At 44.3% G+C, this 23,721-nt stretch overlaps 1 protein-coding gene and 1 pseudogene across 5 annotated transcripts in view; one reads left to right on the top strand and one right to left on the bottom strand.

The window, feature by feature from the left end:
- Positions 1 to 23,721, bottom strand: part of SCUBE2 (signal peptide, CUB domain and EGF like domain containing 2) — a 73,484-nt gene that overhangs the window by 41,437 nt on the left and 8,326 nt on the right. For all 4 annotated transcript variants that reach the window (XM_031933960.1, XM_023189912.3, XM_023189911.3 and 1 more), the window contains exons 3-9: positions 22,289 to 22,414; positions 17,826 to 17,960; positions 13,067 to 13,192; positions 10,139 to 10,255; positions 9,339 to 9,428; positions 2,107 to 2,223; positions 1,002 to 1,124 (exon numbers count right to left, since the gene is read on the bottom strand). In XM_031933960.1, coding sequence (XP_031789820.1) covers positions 1,002 to 1,124; positions 2,107 to 2,223; positions 9,339 to 9,428; positions 10,139 to 10,255; positions 13,067 to 13,192; positions 17,826 to 17,960; positions 22,289 to 22,414 — 834 coding nt within the window. The remainder of the gene's footprint in view (positions 1 to 1,001; positions 1,125 to 2,106; positions 2,224 to 9,338; positions 9,429 to 10,138; positions 10,256 to 13,066; positions 13,193 to 17,825; positions 17,961 to 22,288; positions 22,415 to 23,721) is intronic.
- On the top strand, positions 4,336 to 5,815 carry LOC111524684 (annotated as a pseudogene). Its single transcript, XR_002725844.2, has one exon. The product of XR_002725844.2 is annotated as a low molecular weight phosphotyrosine protein phosphatase pseudogene (transcript).

Genomic DNA, 23,721 nt, shown 5'->3' with positions numbered 1-23,721 from the left:
CCCTGACTCTACTAAAAATTCAGAAATTGGCCAGGCACAGTGGCTCATACCTGTAATCCCAGCACTTTGGGAGGCCGAGGCAAGCAGATCACGAGGTCAGGAGTTCGAGACCAGCCTGACCAACATGGTGAAACCCCGTCTCTACTAAATATACAAAAATTAGCCGGGCGTGATGGTGTGCACCTGTAGTCTCGGATACTCGGGAGATTGAGGCAGGAGAATCGCTTGAACCTGGGAGGTGGAGGTTGCAGTGAGCCAAGATAGTCCCACTGCACTCCAGCCTGGGTGACACAGCGAGACTCTGTCTCAAAAAAAAAAAAAAAAAATCAGAAATTAGCTGGGCGTGGTGGCAGGTGCCTGTAATCCCAGCTACTCAGGTGGCTGAGGCAGGAGAATTGCTTGAACCCGAGAAAGGAGGTGGAGGTTGCAGTGAACCAAGATGGTGCCACTGCACTCCAGCCTGGGCAACAGAGTGAGACTCTGTCTCAAAATAAATAAATAATTTTTAAAAAATAAAACAAGTGCTGTAAGAAAGAGACCAACTGGTACATAATCTTGATCATAGGTTAATTCCAAGTTTTTGGTAGGGAGGTATGTTAACTAAATCTACAGACTTTCGCCACCAACTTTTGTGATCAATTCAATAACATTAAAGGAAATTTTAGAAAGGGAAAATTATTCATAATCTCAACACCCCACTGGAACCCTGTTTGCATTCTGTTTTCCATTCCATTTCCAGCAGTGAGCTCTGCTGTCATCACATCAGATGGATTCTTTAAGGTGTTCTCTAACCATTAACAGCTTAATTTTTAATACACCTGTGAGCTACATCAGTGTTTTTATTCTACCTCATAGATGAACTGAGTGAAGCCTAGGATGGAGATTGGACTAGGGGCCCTGTCAAGAAGCCTGATAAGCCAGTCTCTGCCAGGAGGACGTTACATGCTCTCTTCTCCAACCTGTGGGCCATTGCGCAGCACGTCTATGTTTTCAGCACATACCTTGGCAAGACTTCTCGTTTGTTAATAATTTAAATCCTTTCTTGCAGCTGCAGTCAAAACTGCCCACGGTGTTTTTGCAGAAATGATCACAACCTCCATTGCGGGTCTGGCACTCATCAATATCTGCAACAGGCAAGCATTGGGCATATCAGAGAGCAACACTTGCCTCACTTCTCACAACTCCCTGAAGGGCCATTGTGTGTGTTCATTAGTCTCTGAAATCAAGAAAAATACTCACAAAAGCATTTAAGAATGTTTGCTGATGTTTTTAACCTTACACATGTTTTCTTGTCTGGCTTAACCAGTTCTGAAAGACAAGTGTTTCATCGTCTTGAGAACGCTGACTTATGGTGCCCTTGACTGGCACTAAGGAAACAAACTCTGGGAAAAAATGATGATGTCCTGTTATATTCTCATCTTTGTATTGCTCTCTCAAGGTAGGATGGGTCCCTTTACTATACTATGTATTCAAGTCTAATGATTAAAGCTATAAAGGACTAGAGCATTTGTTTTGGCAAATTACACAATGATCAAATAGCCTCAATGTTTTAAAATAATTCCTGATACTCAATCTTATCTTTTCCCAGTTTCGTCTGGTAATTGGTTATCTACTTTTTATCATGCTAAAGGACTAATCCTTTGTACTCTTGCCCACGAAATACGAGCAAGTCATTGGGGTCGCTCTTCATCAGTAAAAGTTAATGGTACAGTTATTCATTAAGTCCTCTGGATAATCATCTTGACTGTTATTTACATAATAATCTTTAGGCTATTATGTATGATATGTTGATATTATCTCCTGCAAATGAATGCTTCCTTTAACTGCCTTTTTCTAATAAGGCCACTGTCTGAAATGAGTTATTTGATGCTTGTAGAGGCTGACCTCCTCAACAATTAGTGTAATTAAGTGTTGGTTCTAATTAAGTTTACTCAATTATAACCTTCCACTAGCCCAGGGGGAAAAAGCTTCCATTGATATGAATCATAAGCAAATCTGGAGTCACGTGGGGTATGGAGGGTATGTTGCCTTTATCCCCATACGTTAGCAGCATGGGTCTTCCCTCCGTAACAGGGCACCCAGCCTCCCTGGGGAGGTGAAGGCTACCTTTACACGTCTTCCCATCTAACTGGAGAGTGAATCCAACAGGACAACTGCAGTGGACACCTGTCGAAGTATCCTTACAGGTGCGGTCACAGCCTCCATTGTTGACAGCACACGTTTCTGGCAAGGAGGTAAGAAAAGACAATTAGCTTCCTTAAGAGTTGCTAATACAGCTGACGAAGGTCACAGAAGCCAAGAAGCATTGTGGGGTACTCATGGTTACACCCCAAGTCTCTGCTACCTGTAGATGGGCTAGAGGGAGAGCAGGTGCAGCTCCTCCCACCCACCTAAATGAGTTCTAGTTCCTGAGGAAGATGTCAGGGTGACCAGAGGGATAAAGATGTCTCCCAATCTGCAGAGTCACTCCCCCTACTGGCAGATTTAAAGCCACTGAAAGTTCTTGCTGATCTGCGGCCAGCAACCTAAGTAGGACCATGTCTGGCAGGCTAGAGGTGAGTGCAGAACAGGGCAAAGGGGATGGTCCTTCCTTAATCTTGAACCTTCTCCTTTCAATATGAGTAGTGGGCAAAGCAAGAGTGGGTAAGCATCGTCACCCCAACCACTGCCTTGTTGTAGACTACTGGCTTCATCCTTGCAACCACCAATTTACTCAAATTTGAAGTTTCACTTTCCCTGAAAGGAGAAAGCCCTGTCATAACCACATGAAAAATAAGCCACAGTTGTTAAATCGCAACTGTGGAGATGAGGAATAATAAGCAAACAGTCTTCTAGTTCTGTATCTCATATAGTTAGTCCAAGTAATAGACAAGTGCTATTCAACATTCATTGAACTGTTAGCATCTAGGCCTCCAGAAACATGATTTTTCTTCCACAGCTACTTCATTTTAAAAACTGGGGGTGGGAGGATGGGGGGGGTGGCTTACCCCTGTAATCCCAACACTTTGGGAGGCCCAGGCAGGAGGATCGCCTGAGCCCAGGGTTCAAGACCAGCCTGGGCAACATGGTGAGACCCCCATCTCTACAAAAATTTTTAAAAATTAGTGAGGCCTGGTGATGCACACCTGTGGTCCCAGCTACTTGGGAGGCTGAAGCAGGAAGATCACTTGAGTCCAGGAGGTCAAGGTTGCAGTGAGCCATGTTTGTGCCACTGCACTCCAGGCTCAGCAACACAGTGAGACCCTGTCTCAAGAAAAGAAAAAAAAAAAAAAAAAAAAAGGAACCCTGAAGGGGACAAGCTTAATCCTAATTAAATATGCAGATAGTACATGTATGTTTATCTCTATTCCTTTCAAAATCTCACGAATATGAAAATAAATTGATTTTTTAAAGTATAAATCCTTAAGGACAAAGAAAATGGAAGAAAAGACAATAGATGAAAGATGTCAAACATTCTGGAAGTGGCATGTTAGCAGGAGAACAGTATCTGGCGTAGAAGAAAGCTAGATCCTAGCGGTCTACAGAGGGGGTGCCAACAGCTGGTAAACTCATGTGAGCCCCAGAATCCCAGAAAAACTCAGGAATTGGGGTTATCAAGTTATTCTAGAGGCAGAAATGCAGACGGAGTTAAAAACAGGAAGATTATGGAGAGTCTACATATGAAAAAGATAAACCCCAGAACTCCTCCTTAATTCCACATAGCCATGTGACTACTCTTCTCCTATTCTGGCTATAGCAGAGAAGTCTGGACCAGAGAGGCACCAGGCTCGAGGGCACCAGGAACAACTGAGGAGGAGAGGGAGGCACTGTCAGGTGAAAGTCTATACCCTGAAAAAGAGATCTCAAACCCTCATCCCTCTTCCCCCAGCTCCTTCAGCTCCCTACTGGCAGATATAAAGTCACTGAAAATTCCAAAAGCTATATTAAAATAACAGCCACTGAAAGTTCCAAAAAGCTACGTTGAAACAACACTGCAACCCAGGATGCCAGCAGCTAAGCCTACTGACAGGTGATTGAAGGACTCCTCGCCAGCGAAATTGACCTACCCAAGCAAAAAGAACTAACGATATTAGCATTTGAGGATCTCCAGATGAAATGGCTAAGTCACTGCCTCATCACCCAAACATGGAGCCCACAAGTCAATAGAATATCCAACTGGCTTTTTAGTATTTTACTATTAAACATGAAAAATCAGTCAAGAATCACTAGACATTTCTGGAAAGCCTCCAATATGGAATAAATACACCAGACCAAACCAACAGGGAAAAAGAATCCTGGAGGAAACAAAGATAATCTAGAGAACAGAAGAGGAGTTAAAATCTTATAATTGGCGCTTTTGCGCGCAGAAAGATGGTGGAACAGGCTACCAAGTCCGTGCTGTTTGTGTGTCTGGGTAACATTTGTCGATCACCCATTGCAGAAGCAGTTTTCAGGAAACTTGTAACTGATCAAAACATCTCAGAGAATTGGAGGGTAGACAGCGCGGCGACTTCCGGGTATGAGATAGGGAACGCCCCTGACTACCGAGGGCAGAACTGCATGAAGAGGCACGGCATTCCCATGAGCCACGTTGCCCGGCAGATTACCAAAGAAGATTTTGCCACGTTTGATTATATACTATGTATGGATGAAAGCAATCTGAGAGATTTGAATAGAAAAAGTAATCAAGTTAAAACCTGCAAAGCTAAAATTGAACTACTTGGGAGCTATGATCCACAAAAACAACTTATTATTGAAGATCCCTATTATGGGAATGACTCTGACTTTGAGACGGTGTACCAGCAATGTGTCAGGTGCTGCAGAGCGTTCTTGGAGAAGGCCCACTGAGGCAGGTTCATGCCCTGCTGTGGCCAGCCTGACTAGACCCCACCCTGAGGTCCTGCATTCTCAGTCAGTGTGTAATCATGTTCCAGAGCCCAAAGGCCCAGCTCTTTGTTCAGTTGACTTACTGTTTCTTACCTTAAAAAATATTGTAGATGGAAATCAGTTATGTTTGGCAGAAGAATCAATAAAATTATTTGATTCTGACAGTTTATGGGGTATATTGAGCATTCTTAGGCTAGTTGAACATCTCACTTTGCCCCAATTACAAAAATAGTAGAACAAGCAACATAAAACATAATGAAGGAAAACCTCACTTGAAGGCCCAGGTCAGCATCTGAGCCCGCTGAGACTTAGTCAGTCAAGTCTACCTCTTCAGTAGGTTTGTGTGGATGGCCTGACGGAGGGCAGGTGCCCTCTGCTCCCTGTGCTACCTCTCTCTTCCCCAGGGCCTTTTATGGATTGACAGTAGCCCTCTCCATAGGAGCTCACAGTCTAGATCAGAAGTGTTTTAATTTATACACACCCATAGTGCACACTTGTATGTTGAAAAGATAGGGAAGAGAGAAACATTTATGGAAACAATCGTTAGCACCTTCAATACTTCATGATTTTTGTCAAGTTTACTTCATGAGGAGGTCAGTTCATTGGCTCCCATCTGAACCACTTTGCCTCTGAAACTTAATTATATCCAGAAAGAAGGACGCTTGTATGCTAGTCTTAACTATGGTCAGTTGAGGCATATGACTCTTTTTATATGCACATGTAACCCAAATGTCCAATATAAATTGGCTTATTTTTAAAAATAATTTTAAAAGTTGGGAAAAGCTTTATTATTTGGCATGCTTAAATATTAAGTATTCTTCATCAGCATTTAATAAGTGTATAGGCAGATATAGGTAATTTCTGTGTATTTTGAGATAATGTCGAAATCATGAATATTTCAAAATAAACTGGGGAGTTATAAAAATACAACTAGAGATATAAAAAAAAATCTTATAATTAATTTCCTCAGGGAGATAAGAAAAGCATCCATGAAATAAGAGCAGGTTCCTAAAACAAAAGGCCAAAGTAAAATTCTTGAACAATTAAAATATGAAAATGAAAACTTTATCCTGTGGAAAGATTAGAAGAAAAAAATGAAAAGTCTCCTAGAAAGTAGAACAAAAATACAAAGGAGAGAAAAGAAAAAGAACAAAAATACAAGGGAGAGAAAAGAAAAAAAAAAATTAGACGGTCAATCCAAGAGTTACAACAGCCAGCTAAGAGGAGTTTCAGAGGGAAAGAACAGAGAAAATGGAGTGAAGAAATTTATCAAAGACGGGCGCCGTGGCTCATGCCTGTAATCTCAGCACTTTGGGAGGCTGTGGCAGGTGGATAACCTGAGGCCAGGAGTTCGAGACCAGCCTGGCCAACATGGCAAAATCCCTTCTGTACTAAAAATACAAAAAAAAAAAAAAAAATTAACCAGGCATGGTGGCATGTGCCTGTAGTCTCAGCTACTCAGGAGGCTGAGGCAGGAAAGTCACTTGAACCTGGGAGGTGGAGGTTGCAATGAGCCAAGATCGCACCACTGGACTCCAGCCTGGGCAACAGAACAAGACTCTGTCTCAAAAAAAAGAAATAAAAAGAAATTTATCAAAGAAAAAGATGTAAGATAATTTCTCAGAACCAAGGGACTTGAATGTTCATACTGAAAAGTACTAGGCCGGGCATGGTGACTCACGCCTGTAATCCCAGCACTTTGGGAGGCCGAGGTGGGCGGATCACGACCTCAGGAGATGGAGACCATCCTGGCTAACACGGTGAAACCCCATCTCTACTAAAAATACAAAAAAATTAGCCGGGCGTGGTAGCGGGCGCCTATAGTCCCAGTTACTTGGGAGGCTGAGGCAGGAGAATGGCGTGAACCCGGAGGCGGAGCTTGCAGTGAGCCGAGATCATGCCACTGGACTCCAGCCTGGGCAACAGAGCGAGACTCCGTCTCAAAAAAAAAAAAAAAAGAAAAAAGAAAAAAGAAAAGTACTAACAATAGGTGGGCAAAATTCCACAATAAAGAACATTATTGTAAAACTTCAGATCACTGGGGAAGAGAAGATCCTAGAAGCTTTCAGAGAGATGCTTTCACAAGTTTCTCCCAAAGGATCAAGAATAAAAATGACTTTAGACTTCTCAAAACAACCCTGCATTCTTGAAAACAATGGAGCACTAACTTCAAAACAGTGATGGAAAATTCTTTCCAACTCTGAATTCTACACTGAGCCAAATTCTCAATAAAGGGTGCAGGTAGAATATAAAGGCATTTTCAGGCATGCAAATTTTTAAATACCTCTATCTCATTCGCCAGATAAACTAACGAGAGGCAAGACGTAGGATTCACCTAACAGGAGAGCGGCAAAGGGAATTGTAGGCTAATAGTAAACGCCCAGATGAGAGACATCTATAACAGACACATCAAGAAATAACTGTAGGGCCAGGCATGAAGGCTCACACTTGTAATCAAAACACTTTGGGAGGCCAAGGTAGGCAGATGGCTAGAGCCCAGGAGTTTGAGACCAGCCTGGGCAACATGGTGAAACCCTGTCTCTACAAAAAATACAAATATTAGCCAGGTGCAGTGGCACATGCCTGTAGTCCAGCTACTCAGGAAGCTGAGGTGAGGGAATCACTTGAGCCTGGGAGGCGGAGGTTGCAGTGAGATGTGATCACGCCACAGCACCCCAGCCTGGGGGCAACAGAGTGAGACCCTGTCTCAAAAAAAAAAAAAGAAAAAGAAAAGAAAAAAAAGAAGAAAATAATAACTGTATGCCCTTCATTTTTCAGAAATATGGGGGAGGAGGAGTCAGAAGAAGAAACAGTTCGAAGAATTGAATATTGTTGCCTCTGGCAAATGGGATGAGGAAATGGGAAGTTATGAGACAAGGAAATGATGCGTTTCATTACAAGCCCAGAAGTAATTAAGTTTCTATGTTATTCATATATACTATTTTCACTTAAGACAATGAAAAATTATAATTTCTAAAGAGCTCAGAAAGGTTACCTGCTTGGTAACTAAAGGCTGTATGATATGTTGCCTGACTGTTAAATTCAGAAACTGTCAAAAGATGGGTTTTATTTAGGTTGAGCCAAACTTTCTCCAGAAGGAGTAACATGCCAAAGGATCTGTCTGACTCCCACCCCCACGGCCACCACCTCTATTTCTGCTCATCTCCAGCTTAACTGCTGGACCTTCAGGCAGGACTTCCCTTGTCCCACAGCCAAGTGCTGCCCCTGTCCATTCATCTCTTCTTTTTTTTTTTTTTTTTTTTTTTTGAGACGGAGTCTTGCTCTGTCGCCCGGGCTGGAGTGCAGTGGCCTGGATCTCAGCTCACTGCAAGCTCCACCTCCCAGGTTTACGCCATTCTCCTGCCTCAGCCTCCCGAGTAGCTGGGACTACAGGCGCCCGCCACCTCGCCTGGCTAGTTTTTTGTATTTTTTAGTAGAGACGGGGTTTCACAGTGTTAGCCAGGATGGTCTCCATCTGCTGACCTCATGATCCGCCCGTCTCGGCCTCCCAAAGTGCTAGGATTACAGGCTTGAGCCACCGCGCCCGGCCTCATCTCTTCTACCATTATCATCAGCTGAGTCAGAAATAGAAGAGTCAGTGGACACAAAAGAAGACTAGCCACCATTCTGAGCTAGAGGCTGCTTCAGAGGTAGACAGCTGACTTCACTGACCACTCACTCAGTCCCAGGCACTGGACTCTGGGCACCTTTCCATATTATTATTTTAATTGAGCATCCCAACTGATATGGTCAGGCTTTATGTCCCTAATTCAGGGGGACATTTTAATTATATGTCCCCAATTCAGGGGGACAATTAATTATAATTGTCCCTGAATTATAATCCCCATAATCCCGTCGTGTCAATGGAGAGACCAGGTGGAGGTGATTGGATCATGGGGGCGGTTCCCCCATGCTGTTCTCATGATGGAGTGAGGCCATGAGATCTCATGGTTTTACAAGTGTTTGGTAGTTCCTCCTGCATTTATTCTCCTTCCTGCCACCTTGCGAAGAAGGTACCTTGCTTCCCCTTTGCCTTCCACCATGATTGTAAGTTTCCTGAGGCCTCCCCAGCTATGTGGAACTGTGAGTCAATTAAGCCTCTTTTCTTTATCAATTACCCAGTCTCGGGCAGTTCTTTATAGCAGTATGAAAATGTGCGACACACTGGCCCTAAGAGGTAGAAAGACCAAGAGACACAGCCTCAGGGCAGTTTGCCAAGCCTTACAGCTAGGTGGGGGCTGCATTGGGATGTTAACCTGATTATTCTGATGGCGAGACCAGGGGTCTTGCTTGGTTGGTGATTAAGCAACAACACTGGGGAAGAAAAGACACACATCCTGGTTCACAGGAACTGCTCACCCCAGTCCAGCTGGTCTGAGGGCATGTGGCTCCCAAGTTCAGGTCTGATGCAATAAGTTGGGGAGGGAAAGGGACAATGGCAGTGGCCAAGGAAGGGGAGTGAAGGCACCTACCCATGAGCAGCCGCCGCTTCACCCGTTTATCCCCATCCACCACGGATGTGGCGTTGCTCTCTGTCACCTCCAGGACAGTGTCCTCTCGCTCTACAAGAGAAGCAAAAGAGCACAGTTCTCAGACTGAATGAGTTAGATTGCTCATTCCCTATACAACCGTGTTTGCTGAAATCCCAGACACAAGAGCAATGTAAGATATGTGACTCTGTTCACGCATAAAAATGTGTCGTAATGAGGCTCTGTGGGAGACACAGCATGTCAAAGGGCCGCAGATCCTTAGCAAACATTAAACATGGAAAAGATTTTGGAGGTATATTGCACTGACCAAAGAGACACTAGGGAATGCAAGCTTCAGATTCACTCCAGTCTCCTGAGTCGAGGACAAAAAGAGCCTTGGGCCTGGAAACCTCTAAAATGGAGGTAGCGAAGGATACACCATGAAGGGCAAGGCAGGCACCCTGCCAGAAATATGCAGCCCTGGCTCCTGCTGGCCAGAAGTGCTGCATCATCACAAACAGCTCTAACTTCATGCTGCCCTGGCCTCTTGGGATGTGTTGTACCAGTCTCTGGAATACCAGCGTTAGGAGCAGCCTAGTCCAGGAGAGGAGGAAGGGCTTTCCAAGGTCACACACGGAGAGAGGGGCCTTCCCCACAGACCTAGACCGCTCCCACTGCAGCATGTGAAGTGGGGGCAAATGCACCGGAAATAGCCTGCATCTGTGCTAAACACCATTAAGGGGCAGGGGTAGGGACGGGCAGGCTGGGGCAGACCCTCACTCAGTGTTAGGGTTACCACTCACCAAGGCAGCTCCTCCCATCTGTGTGCATCTTGTACTGTGGATGGCAGCTGCACTCTGGGCCATCAGCTGTATCTTCACAGGAGTGCTGGCACCCACCGTTCCCATGGTTACAGGTCACTGACAGTAAAATGAATCAATACATAAAGCACTGAGATTTCCACAAACACAGGGCTGTGTTTGCTCCAGAGAAACTCTGATTTTCATTCTGCAAGTATTTGAGCACCTAGTGCATGCCAGGCATGGTACACGGAAGACATAACTCCGAGGCAGACCCTGTGGTATCTGTGTAGGCAGATAGTTACAACACAAATCATAGAAATGCTGAAACATGGGTTTAAACAAAGTCATACAGGAAGAGGGAGATGGGAGAATTGGGGGAGAGATTTTTATTAATAAGGGAAATCATAGCAAGAGATTCTAGACTACTGCTTTGTTCTATTTAGAGAACTTTACCTATTAATACAGCTGTACTGGGGTTTGGGAAATGCTATAGCACTTTATGCTGGAATAAAACAGACAATATTTAATTTGTACATATATGTCAGAATTTCTCTCATCAGATTCAATCTCGATTAGTTAGAAGGAAGGATAATCACAGGATGATTCTGCACACAATTAATGTGACATTAACTGGTAATTATCAAGACTATATATGAATGCATTGATGATAGGCCAAAAAAAAAAAAAAGCCAACTACAAAACTATCTATTCATCAAACTGTAAACCGCGGTTACCTCTGGCAAGGGAAATGGGAGGGGGAAAACTGAATGTTTTCTTTATACGCTTTGGAGTGTTGCATTTTACATAGACCCTTTGTAATTTTTCTAATTCAAAAGAACTAATTACATATTTGTGGTATCCTGTGATTATAGCTATGTAAAAATTGTATATGCATATGAACAACTAAATAGGAATATGAAAAAATTGAAACAGCTGGTTAAGTGGTGAGATTCTAGATCTTATTTTTTCTTTGTTAACTCCTCAAATGTTAAATAATATATGTTAATGTTAAAAATGTTATAAAAGGCCGGGTGCGGTGGCTCAAGCCTGTAATCCCAGCACTTTGGGAGGCCGAGACGGGCGGATCACGAGGTCAGGAGATCGAGACCATCCTGGCTAATACAGTGAAACCCCCGTCTCTACTAAAAAAAATACAAAAAACTAGCTGGGCGAGGTGGCAGGCACCTGTAGTCCCAGCTACTCAGGAGGCTGAGGCAGGAGAATGGCGTTAACCCGGGAGGTGGAGCTTGCAGTGAGCTGAGAGCCGGCCACTGCACTCCAGCCTGGATGAAAAAAAAAGAATCCGTCAAAAAAAAAAAAAAAAAAAAAAGTTATAATGTTAAAATGTTAATAATGTTAAAGTTAAAATTAAAAAATGTTAATAATATAATAATATCATTTGAGCAGTGATATCTTACTGACATTTAAAATCTTTAAAAACAAGCTTACAGGCGCCCCACCCCCTTCAGCAACTGTCCCCTGAAAGACTGAAATGTTGAGGGTCTCGCCCCACAGGTGAGTCTTGGAGGGCCTGGGTCTTCCTTTTGAAGATCTGGAGGTGGGAAAATGGTCTCCACTCTGCTAGCTCACTGGATGCCCTCAGGGACAGCCTGACTTTGAGGGGCCCTAAGGGCCTGTCAGAACCTGTTGCTTGAGTGTGATGGTGGCACCAGCCTTGGCTTGGACAGTTTTGAGGCAGCACTCTACTTTGTGAGGGAGACAATGGAGAGAAGTCCCTCACCAGTGAAACTGTCCCCTCATCTCTTACTCACCATAAACCACCATCCCCACCAAATGGCAGGGGTCTTCTGTCCATGGCTTTGGGAAGGTTCCTAAAGGGAACCCCTCAGTGCTTCCCCCAGCATAAATTGTGGTTTAGGAACACCATGAATTGCCAGTGGTTTCCTGTTCCCAGGTGGAGTTTTGTTACCACAATCGTGGTGCAGGGGTGCAGCCCGATGGTGTAGACTACTCATTCACCCACTCATTAAACACAAGTGTACTGAGCACATTCCATAGCAGGCACTAAGGGAGGACTGAGTGGAAAGATGAGACAAGGTCCCTGACTTGGAGGGGCTCATAGCTGGGGAGACAGACACATCAACACGCAAGTCAACTCAGGGAGCCAAAGTACAAAATGGCTGCCCTGTCTGAAGCACCCAGGAGGCTTCTGATAGCAGAGGATGGTAGCAAGGGATTAAGAGCACAGCTTTAGAGCTAAACAGACCGGGGTTTGAACACTTATTTGCCACTAACTCCCTGTGTGACCTTGTTGCTTCACCTTCTGCACAACTTTGCCAACTGAAATGAGTGTAATAATACTGAACTCACAGGGTGGTGCTTGTAAGAATTAAATGGGATATGGCACATCTTGAGACAAGCCTTTGCACACAATAAATTCCCCACCAAAAGGTAGCTATTATGCTTATCCTTATTAGAAGTTAAACAGAATATTGAAGGTTGAGTGAGAGTCCACCATGCCAGGAAGGAAGGAGGGCTTGGGAAAGGCCTGGAGGCATCAAAGAATTTGGGCTGTTCTCCAAAGGTAAGGGGAGTAGTGTCTGCGGAAAGGAGGCAGATGAGGTTTATAAGGGAAGCAGGGCCCAGTGGCAAAGAGCTGTGATTGCCAGATGAGGAAATTTGGTTTTATTCTGTGGGAACAGGGAGAACTGCCCCCCAACATTCACGCTCCTTACTCCTGAATTTCATTTTCTCCTGATGAGTTCCTTTTAAAATGCCATTTCCCTTCCCTAAGGGAGACCACCCTTCTGCAGTGAACAAGTACTTGGTAGAGGTCGGTATCCTGTGGTAACTGTCTTCCCTGCTGCTGCAGCCGTGCCATGAGGTGATGCTTCTGAACTGGGCCACAGAAGGCAGCCTGTGGAATACGATGGTTCCCATGGCAGGTGTGCACCCGCCCATACTTACAAATGCAGTCTCTCTGGTTCTTGGCCAGCTCAAAACCAGGCCTGCATTCACAGGCGACACTGCCCCTTGGGGCCTCCTTGCAGATGTGACTACAGCCGTGATCCTTATTCATGCAGCTCAGGCCCTCTGAAAAACAGCAGTGTGTAACAGGTGACTAGGCTGTGGTCAGAATCCTGAGACCTGGGAGAGAGGCAAAGGGCTAAGGGGTGGCCCACAGACCTGTCTGCCTAGGTCTCCATCAGCCCCACATTTGAAAAGTATATGTCATTAAAGTCAACCTAGGCCAATTAATAGACATGAAAAATTTCTTCTGTCACCCAAGAGATATGATGTCTCAACTCTCCTAACAAGATGGGAGCCTTCCCAATACACTGGAGCTCTTTACTGGGTGCAGGATCAGAGCCTGCTGACCCCAGGAACTGGCACTCATGCTCTTATCTCTGCCATGTCTTTACCCAAGAGCTGATCAAGAATGTAAAGAGAAAAGGAGAATCCTCCTAAGAAATGTGCAGATAGAATGATCAAGATTCTCAATTTTTCACATACTCTTGAAGATAATTTTCAAAACATTTCAACGCCCCTCTCTACCCCAACCAATCCTGCCCTTCAGAGGTGAGTGTGACTGCGGCATTTTGGCATCCTCATATGGGTCACATGCCCAGGGATCTGTCTTCTGTGACCACCCTCAGCCACTCCCTTGGTCCTTCCCTCAGGACGTAAGCCTCTGACAGACGGCATCACACAGCAACAACAACAAGAACAGAGCAAGGGAGAGAGGAGACAGAGAGAGAAGGAGGGAGTGTGCTCATGTGTGTGGTAGCTGCTGTACAATTCTTTTGAGGTATACAGTAAATTTCGATTAGCTCAACCTTGTAGTACGATGGTGGGCAGGGAACACCTGCTTCTGTTCCCGCAGGGCCCGGCATACATCTACATGAGGGGCACTAGCAAGGTAACTGCCTGTGTGGTTTACCAGCATTCTGCCTCATCTCAAAACCAATTCTTTGAGATCCTGTTGCCTGCCAGCATCCTGAAGGAATTCTTTTCATACCCTAGAGTATTTTCAAGACATCTGCTCAGTTTATACTGCATTATTAATTACCTGTTCCTATGTTGCTTCTTTGCATTTGTGCAATGTAACTCTAAAACATCTCTGAGAGTAGGGACTTGGTTGTCATTGGCTCTCTACTGACGAGACACTCTAATACTAGAAAGGCACTGATTTCAACACGAGTACAAAAAGGTTGCTTTCACTTCTCTAGAATCCAACACTCTTCTATATTATGCCCCTAAAACTTTAGCCAACAGATTCTAATGAAGTCAAAGTTCTCTCTCCAGCTCCCATGCCAGAGCTGTCAAACTGTGCTTAACTGGAACAATTGTTTTAATACAAACAGATGCCATTCCTATTCCAAAAGACAGTGCAAGAGTTAATGTATCCCATACTTTCAAGAGTCTCTCTTAAAATCCTCTTGCTCTTTTGCCTGACAGTTATGAGCTGTCTGCACTCCAGCATTGAGTCTGCTGGTTGCTGGGATTCATTCATCCATGCCAAGGGTGGCTGTCAATTAACACAGAAAGAGACTTGCACTGGATTGGTGGAGAACTTTCTCTTGCTCTGACTGGTTTTTTCCGAAGATGTGATTTGCTCCCCAGTACTGAGATGGCATGGGAGGTGACAGCTGCCTCTAGAAGCAGTGTCCTGTCTTTCTGAAAAGGCCCAGAAAGCATTGTGTTTGTCCTTGGGTCAGCAAAGCATGGGGAATAACCAGTGCTCAGGTGTAAATATAATAGTGCCCAAGAAATGGGGGCAGGAACACCTGGAAAGTACACCCCCAAACAGGCCAGCTGCTGCTGCTTTTTCACTCTGTTTACAAGACCGTTAAGACATTTACAAAGTGACCTTTACTGCCTCAGAGTAACTCACCTACACAAGAAATATTTCATAAGAATGCCTGTGTGCCAGATGCCATTATGATACACAGAGAAGCTGCCACCTGATGTCCTACCACATCAAGCTACACCTGAAGTTACCAAGAGGTAACAGAGACTTAAATGGCTCTGGAATTGCTGATGGCTTTTCAAGAGGTGACCTCAAAGCCTTTCATAGCACCCTGACTTAAAGAAAGACCACTGCTGGGGAGAGTACATTAATTTGTTCCAAACTAGGCAGCCCAGCAAATGGCCCTAGCTCTTTCCAAAACTGGCCTGGTTGTCACGTCCAGGACGGTTTGTTCACCATAAGGGAAACAGCTCGGAAACACTGGAAATCCCCCATTCTGGTGCACCCCAAGATCAGGGCTCCACTGAAGATTATTTCTGGAAACCCAATAAAAATACGCCATGTGAACTGGGAGGAAAGCGTGACCTAAAATGGGTAACAGGCCCTGCCGAAAGCACAGCCTCCACTTTGCTACCCTGACACCTTCCCCGTCGCCCTGAAAAGGCATCAGTACACCATCTAAATATTCTCAGAACACACAAAACAAAAGAGGAGCTCTCATTCTGAGAGCCTGAGCAGCCATGAATAGGAACAAAGGCAGGCCGGGGATGATGTGTTTCTCTCCAGCCTACCCTCATTATATGGGTGAAAACACACAGTCTCTTTATCACAGCTTTGGAGAATCAAAAGAAAAAAAAAAAAAAAAAAAAAAAAAAAAATCAATGTCTTGAGCTTTCCCTGAGAGTCAATGATTACGATGCCCTATATTAAAGAACATTTTGTAAATAATTATTAAAAACAACAGCAATAGAAAATACTAGCTTCCTATGTTGCCTTCTTTCAATCACTTTTAAGGTATCCACTGTGGGTTGTTAAGCCTACAGTTGCATAGTTTAATGTGCACATCAGAGAGAAAATCCTAGAAGAAAACTTTTTACAGGCTGTTCTATTTGAAGAATCAAAATGCTAGGATGCAAAGGTTCTCCGTTACCAATTGCTATAATCCGTTGGCTGACACTCCCATGAATTTGCCAAGCAGTCAGGTTGAAACACAACAGAAAATCACAGAGAACACTTCCAGACCACAACTCAAATTCTTGGATTTTGGTTTTAGTTCCAGACAAAAGCGTTCACTTTAAATACTCTTCAGGGGATCCAAGAATGTCTGAATTGTAGAAAATTTAGAAAACACAGTTTGCAGAAAGGAACTGCATTTGTATTTGCTTCTGTTATGAGGAGCCTGTGTCCTCATAGGCTAAGAGTCCAGAGGTTTGCAGGACTGAGCCAGGGCTCTGGAAGTGCAAGGATAAGGGGTGATCTTAATCGCTACCAGCTGCTTTGTAACTAGCTGGGACCAGACTGCGAGGGCTCAAGCGATGGCTTTAACCTGCAGGTCCCACATCCCTCCCCAGCCACCTGCAGAAGAAGCCAAAGTAACTCCCCAGGAAGCAGCTGGGAGCAATCAAAAGGAGAGATGCCCTGAGATTTGGATCACTCTGTGCCACTGGCCTCCTAATTCATTCCCACCTCAAATTTGGCCTGCATCGGACAAGAGTGCAGGGCACACCAATGACCCCAGAGAACCTAGCAGGAAAATGAAACCCAACTGCTACTTTATCAAGGGCCACACCTGGCACAAGATAAGAAATATGCCTGATCAAAGCCAGTGTGTGTGACTTCCCTGCCCCAAACGCTGAGAATGAGCAGACTCAGGGTGATGATAACCATCAAATCCATTGGCCCCTGGGGATTCCTCTGACGATTTTTCTTAGTACCCAAACAGGTATTCCAGTTAGGTATAAGGTGTGAGCCACCATCCTTGGAAAATGAGACAAAAATCATCTTCCATAAAGAAACCCTTGAAAAGTTACCAAGACCAGGATTAAAACAATCTACAAATTTGTGATTAAACAGTAGAAGAACTTAAAATGACCTCATTCTTAAGTAATGGGAAAGACTAAGCAGCACATGGCCAAAGGGGTTAATAGGCTAGTATTTAGGGCTCTTCCCCTAAAAATAGGCAGATGCAACTCCAAGAGAAACACAGCCACCAAAATGTGACTCTTCAACTTAAGAAAGAGCAGGGAAGAGATAAAAGGATGACATTCAGTTAAAAATACCTGATTGGCCACATGTACTTAATGTATCTTCCTCTCAAGAATCAACTAAGTAACAGAAGAATGAAAAAAGGTATAAACTCAAAGCAAAGAGAATGAAAAGAAGGACATCAGAAGAGAAGAGTTTCTGGCAAATTTACAGAGGAATGGTAAATGGTGACATAGGTGAAGGAAACCACAGCACGGAGAATCCAGAGAAGGAGCCCTTCTGCCCCTCAGAGCTCAAAAATGCAAAACATGGAGGGGCCAGATCTAGCTTGGGGCTGGAAACAGGGCACTTCATTGAAAGTCTGCATGAGAAGGATCCAGCCTCCTCTCTACCAACCCAGAGCAGGGGGCAGGCTCATACTGGTGCTGTGGTTTTCAGCACCTTTTTGAAAAACTTGGCAGATCATCCTCTATATTGCTCCTGAGACATCTAGTCATATTTGAAATGTATTCTATGTAAAGATTAGAATTAGAGAATGTGAGAGTTTGAAAGGACCTCAGAGCTCACCCAGTGCAGTGCACCTATTTTGCCAGGTGAGGAAGTTGAAGTTTGAATAACTTGCCCACGGTTAGCCGGCAGTGGCATCTAGACTCAGGCCTCCAGACTTTCTATACCCTGTGCTTCCCCCCTAGAGTCAGTGTGTGTGCATGTGCGCCAAGGGAGGGGGTCTCAGATGTGACTCCGCCCCCATCCACAGCGGGGCAGAGGTACCTTCTGAACGATGAATGCAGGTGTGCTGATTGTCACTCAGGAAAAACCCCTCCTTGCAGCAGCACTCATAGCTCCCCATAACGTTGACACAGGTGTGCTGGCAGCCGCCATTGTTCTCCAGGCACTCATCCACATCTGGAGGGAGAGAGGGATTAGCCTCCGCTTTGGTGACTGTTTCAAATGCCCCACCTCACCCAGCAGCTCAGGGGCCCTGCTAAGCAAAGATGAGGTCCCTCTTCATGTCCCTGCACCACAGAAGCTTTCTGAATCAAAGCCAGTGAGGTCCACAGACAATTACCCAGTCCTTATGGGTCTGGGGCTCACTTGGCCAGGACCACCACATGGATCAATTAGCTCAGTAAATATTTGTTGAACACCTTCTCTTTCCAAAGCATGGTGCTAGAGGAGACAGCAAAATATAGATAAGGAAGATAAAATTCCTTCCCTTGGCCAGGTGTGGTGGCTCACGCCTATAATCCCAGCACATTGGGAGGCTAAAGCAGGTGGATCACCTGAGGTCAGGAATTCAAGACCAGCCTGGCCAACATGGTGAAACCCCATCTCTATTAAAAACACAAAAATTAGCTGGGCATGGTGGCATATGCCTGTAATCCCAGCTATTTGGGAGGCTGAGGGAGGAGAATCACTTGAACCCGGCAGGTGGAGGTTGCAGTGAACCGAGATCATGCAACTGCACTCCAGCATGGGCCTCAGAGTGAAACTCCATCTAAAAAAAAAAAAAAAAATCCTTCTCTCTAGGAGCATGCTCTTCAGCAAGAGACAAATATACAAATGATTCTGATATAAGGTAAAAGCTGGTACAAAGGAAAGAAATCACATCTGGTCCTGAGGTATCAGGATGAATCAAGAATAAGCTAATAAAAGATGGGCGCTTAGAATTGTCCAATTATAAATCAGGAGAGAAGCAATTAGAGGTGGAAGACAGCGTGAGCAGTAGCACAAAGGCTGGGAGGCATGGAGAACATTCAGATACCAGTAGGTCAGCCCATTTGGCTGGAGCATAGGGCACATGGAGGGAGGTTACAGGAGATACAGTTGGGAGGACAGACTGTGGTCACACTGCGGGATCCTGAATACCAGGCAAAGAAGTGCCTACTTATTTTGGGAAGCAGCTGAGAACCACTAGAGTAGGGGAGAGAGTCCGGCCTTTCACTTTGAGAAATACAAGGCGGCGGCTGAGAGCAGGACAGAGGGAGGGGAAGAATGGGCAGTCTGGGAGTCTAGCTTCACACATGCATCTGCAACAGCCACAGCTAGCACAGGGAGGAGGCAGAGGAGATGGCAGGAGTCCCAAGAGCCTCTAGGGAAGGAGCCAGCAGAGAGGTAGGGAGGGAGGAAGCCTTCTGCACACTGTCAGGGTAGCCTTAGGGGACCTTCCTCCCACTCTGCCTGTGATACCCTGTGCACAGCTATATTGATACACTTACTGACTTGCAGCCTCAAAATCCTTTACTCATCTACCTCTACTAGATTGCAAACTCCTTGAGGACAGAGATTTTTGTTTCAATTAGCACAGCCCTGGAAGACAGCAGGTGCTCATTAACTATGAAATGCATGAACAAACAAGCTGGAGAGGATAGCATCACCCGAGTCAAAGAAGAGAAACTTCCAGAAAAGTTTCGGACAATAAAGGCTCAAAGGCTGATATAAAAGCAATTTATTTTCTCCAGTCTAATTTCTCATGTGCCAATCACTAGCTCCTGTGCGTATCCATAATAATAATAATAATAATAATAATAATAATAATAATAATAATAAAAACACCTCACATTTAAATATCTGTTATCTGGTTTCAAGCTTCAGATCTTATAGTCATCTGTCCTCCCACACTACTGAGCAGATGTCTGACTAAACTGATGGGACTCAAGCCATCCCCTGAAGCCTAACAAACTTGCCCTTGTCTATGCCACAGGGTGAAGGAAGCACATTCCAGAGGATGAGCTGTGCTGGAACACACCTGGCTTAGGTGTTCCGCAGCAAGACTCAAGGTGAGTAGGAGAGGTCAGTCTCACTGAACACCAACTCCTGGATTGGCTGCGAGTAAAGGTGTGCTCCCCTCTGAGCTGCCACACCCCCATCCCACATTTAACCCCCAATTTCTTTTCTCGAAAGCAATCAGAAGTGTGTCATTTAGCTGGCTGATGCTCTCTGGTTGGATAAATACAAAAGTGTGTGTCCATGTACGAAGATATCTATCACTAAGCTGGTGAGCTTCTCCAGACCATAAAACAGTGGTTCCCAACCCTGGCTATGTGTCAGAACCCTGATGCCTGGGTGCCACCTCCAGAGATACTGACAGAGCCAGTCTTGCATGAAGTCTAGGTGGTGGTGTTTTTTAAGCTTCTCAGGTGGTTCCAGTGTGCGGCCAGGGTTGAGAACCACTGTTACAAAGCCAAATAGCTATGATGAGATCCCAGACACTCCAAAAATAGAAACTGAATGCAGATGGGGTGAGCTGTATAGAAGAGCTGCCTTTCGTTTTTCAGACTTGCAGGCATTCAGGATCTTGAAGTGCTCTGTGTTTAGTGCCGAAGCTAAGTGGTGTTTGTACCTTGTGTCTTCTAGCTAATATATTTGTGGCTAATGTGTGGTTAGGAGGCTGAGGAGATTGAAGGGGTCATCCCAGAGAACTCAGGAGACGTGAGGGCTCTGAGCTTCTTTCTTGCCACAAACTGGATCAGCCCTTTCAAGTCTGAATGGTGGGGAAGTGTCTACGTGTGATGGTCCTACTCTTCTAAATGTACTTCATTTTCTTGTGCCTTCCTTTTAAAGAGTGCTTACCCCCTTCAGAAATACTCAGTAGATGCTCAAGGTCTCTCCACAAGGTAGATCCTTGCTACCGAGTCCACAAAGAGATCCCACAGGGGGAAATGGAGATACTCTGTGTTAATAATATCTGTGTTATTGGCAAAGGCAAGAAAAGACTCTGCCTTCAGGGTTTCCAAGCAGGCCGATACTCAGAGCCGCCCACCACCCTGGCCCAGATTCCTAGCCCCTGTTTGTTTCTTGCTCTTAGGAACCTCATCCTTCTCCCCGACCCCAGGCTGTGGATTACGGCACCACAGTAATGACGAAGTCTGCCATCAGATATGCATCCTCCAAATACCCTCGTTGACAAATCAAAGGGAAATTTCCCCCTGAAAATGGAGGGAAAAAAAAAAAAAGCAACTCATGTGGTATGCCTCCCAACAAATCACACACTGAAAGTGATTTCATTTGTCTGAGTTTTTAATTAATATTGATTCCTGCTCTTATGATTGTCTTTCAAATATGCCTTTTTGTGGTACTCACTGCCTAGAAGGTTACTGGTTCCCTCACCTGCAATCAAGTCTTACTGACAGCTGCAGGCTTGGAAAGTCACATGATGTGTCACCCAAAGCCTGATCTCTCACACAGGGCACAGACAGGGAATAACAGAGTCCATCAGGATGGAGCTCCAGGTGACACTGACGTGGGATAAAGGTCATATGAGGGTTAAGTCCCAAATAGAAATAACCTCTCCTCCACTCCAGAGCCCCAACACGCAACACACAAGTTCTGCCTGGACTTTTTCTAGTTCCTTTTATGCATATCTCAAAGCATTTAATCAAAGGGCCATTCCTACCACACTATAAGGGGGTGTCCAAATCGCTGTCCCCGCAGAGCCAGGGCCTGGCTCCGCTGCTCCTTAGTTGGCCAAGTAGACCTCAGCAGGTTATCTATACGAAGGGTTGTGAGTGTCAAAGGACGCTGATGCCATATTTTCCCGTGATGTTCTCCTGTACAACTAATACCAGCCTTAAAAAGCAAACCACAAATACCTACCTGCCAGGAGTGCTGCATCCTCTAAGACTATCCAGCACTCAACCCCATGCAGTTGCTAGTTCCTTCTAAGTTCTGTTTTATTCCTGGCATAAGGAATGAATGTAAACAACTCTCTTTGTAGTCTCTAACTCAGGGACTAAAACTCCAACAGATGTTTCTGTTTTGTGGGATACTAGGAAGATGTTCATGGAAGATTTCTGTTTTAGTTTCTCTCTTTTTCAAGAAAAAAAGCGGGGTCTAGCTGGCTGTAACCCCAGCACACATTTGGAGTCTTCAGGACAAGGAGTTTTTCCAAATTCTAAAATAGAAACACTTACAACATTGAAAAAAATGGTTATAAGTCAGGACTCTCAACACAAGACCAAAGATCCTAAAAGGTGACAAGTCAATGCTAGAAAGTCAATAAATAGTAATGACAATGTCACCCATCTCCTTGGACTAACAGAAGATTTATGTTATGAATGATCACATAAAACTAAAACATTTTACCTCATTTTCTATCACGGAGTCTGACTTCCAAGGAAGCAGAAAACACAAGGCTCTGAGCCCGTTTTTGTCTTCACGAGGAGGTCTTCACCAAGGGAAAGCAAGGGGTGGGAGAGTGAAGGAGAACTGCCATTTCCAAATGCCTTCCTTACCAAGACAATTATGACCATCATGAGCCAACATGAAGCCATCAAAACAAGTGCAACGATAATTGCCTGGAATATTCAAACAGTCATGGACACAGCCTCCATTGAGCTCATTTCCACATTCATCAATGTCTGAGGAATAAAACAGAAGTAAACCAGACAAGTGCTATTTATTTGATGTGAAAACATATGCACTTACCTTTTAACCAGCCATTCCACTTCCAGGAATCTACCTGAAAATACATCTCTAACAATAGGAAAACAAATATGCACAAGGTTATTCACTGCAGTGTTATTTCTAATGACAAAATACTGGAAACACACTAAGTTTCCACACATAGAAGAATAGTTTAACAAATCATGGTACCTCTACTCCATGGACTACCATGCAGCTATTTAAAAAAGAGAGAGAGAGAGAATGAGGAAGATCTCTATGAACTGATTTGGAGTAATTTCTAGGATATACTATTAAATGAAAAAAATAAAAATTAAAAGAGTATCTGTAATATGTTATCTTCATGTAAGAAATAAGAAGATATAAAACACACACAATTTCAGGATACTTTTTTGCAGAACTTGACAAGCTTATCGTAAAATTTATATGGAAATACAGAAGACTCAGAAGAGCAAAAACAATTTTGAAAAAGGCAAACAAATTTGGGGGACTTTAACTTACTATAAACCTACAGTTATCAAGACAGCATGGTACAGGCATAAAGGCAGATATATAGATCAATGGAACAGAACTGAGAGTCCACAAATAAATCCTTCTACTTGTGGCCACTTGATTTTAAACAAAAGTACTAAGGTAATCCATTGGGATAAATGCTTGCCTTTTCAACAAATGGCACTGGGCTAATTGGATATCCATATTCAAAAAGATGATTTTAGACCCTTATCTTATCCCATACACAAAAATCAACTCAAAATGGATCAGGGATCCAAATGTAAGCATTAACAATATAAAGCTTTTAAGAAAAAATATGTGAGAAAACTCTTTAACATATTGGGATGGCTGGGCATGATGTTTGGGTGCACTTTGGGAGCCTAAGCCAGGAGGATCAATTGAGCCCAGGAGTTGCTGGCCTGGGCAACATAGTGAGACCCCCATCTCTACAAAAGATAAACAAAATTAGCCGGGTGTGGTGGTGCACACCTGTAGTCCCAGCTGCTTGGGAGGCTGAGGCAGGAGGACTGCCTGAGCCCAGGACATTGAGACTGCAGTGAGCCAAGATCGCACCACTGTCCTCCAGCCTGGGTGACAGAGCAAGACTCTATCTCAAAAAAAAAGGAGAAAAAGAGAAAAATCTTTAGGACATTGGATGAGGTTAAAATTTCTTTGATATAATACCAAATACACAATCATAATTTTTTAAATTAATAAACTGGAGTTTATCAAAATTAAGAACTTTTGCTCTTCAAACGGTATCATTAAGAAA

The sequence above is a fragment of the Piliocolobus tephrosceles genome, chromosome 13 (genome assembly GCF_002776525.5).
Source record: "Piliocolobus tephrosceles isolate RC106 chromosome 13, ASM277652v3, whole genome shotgun sequence".
NCBI lineage: Eukaryota > Metazoa > Chordata > Mammalia > Primates > Cercopithecidae > Piliocolobus > Piliocolobus tephrosceles.
The sequence above is the reverse complement of the archived record's forward strand: the minus strand, read 5'-3'. Positions and strand labels throughout refer to the sequence as shown.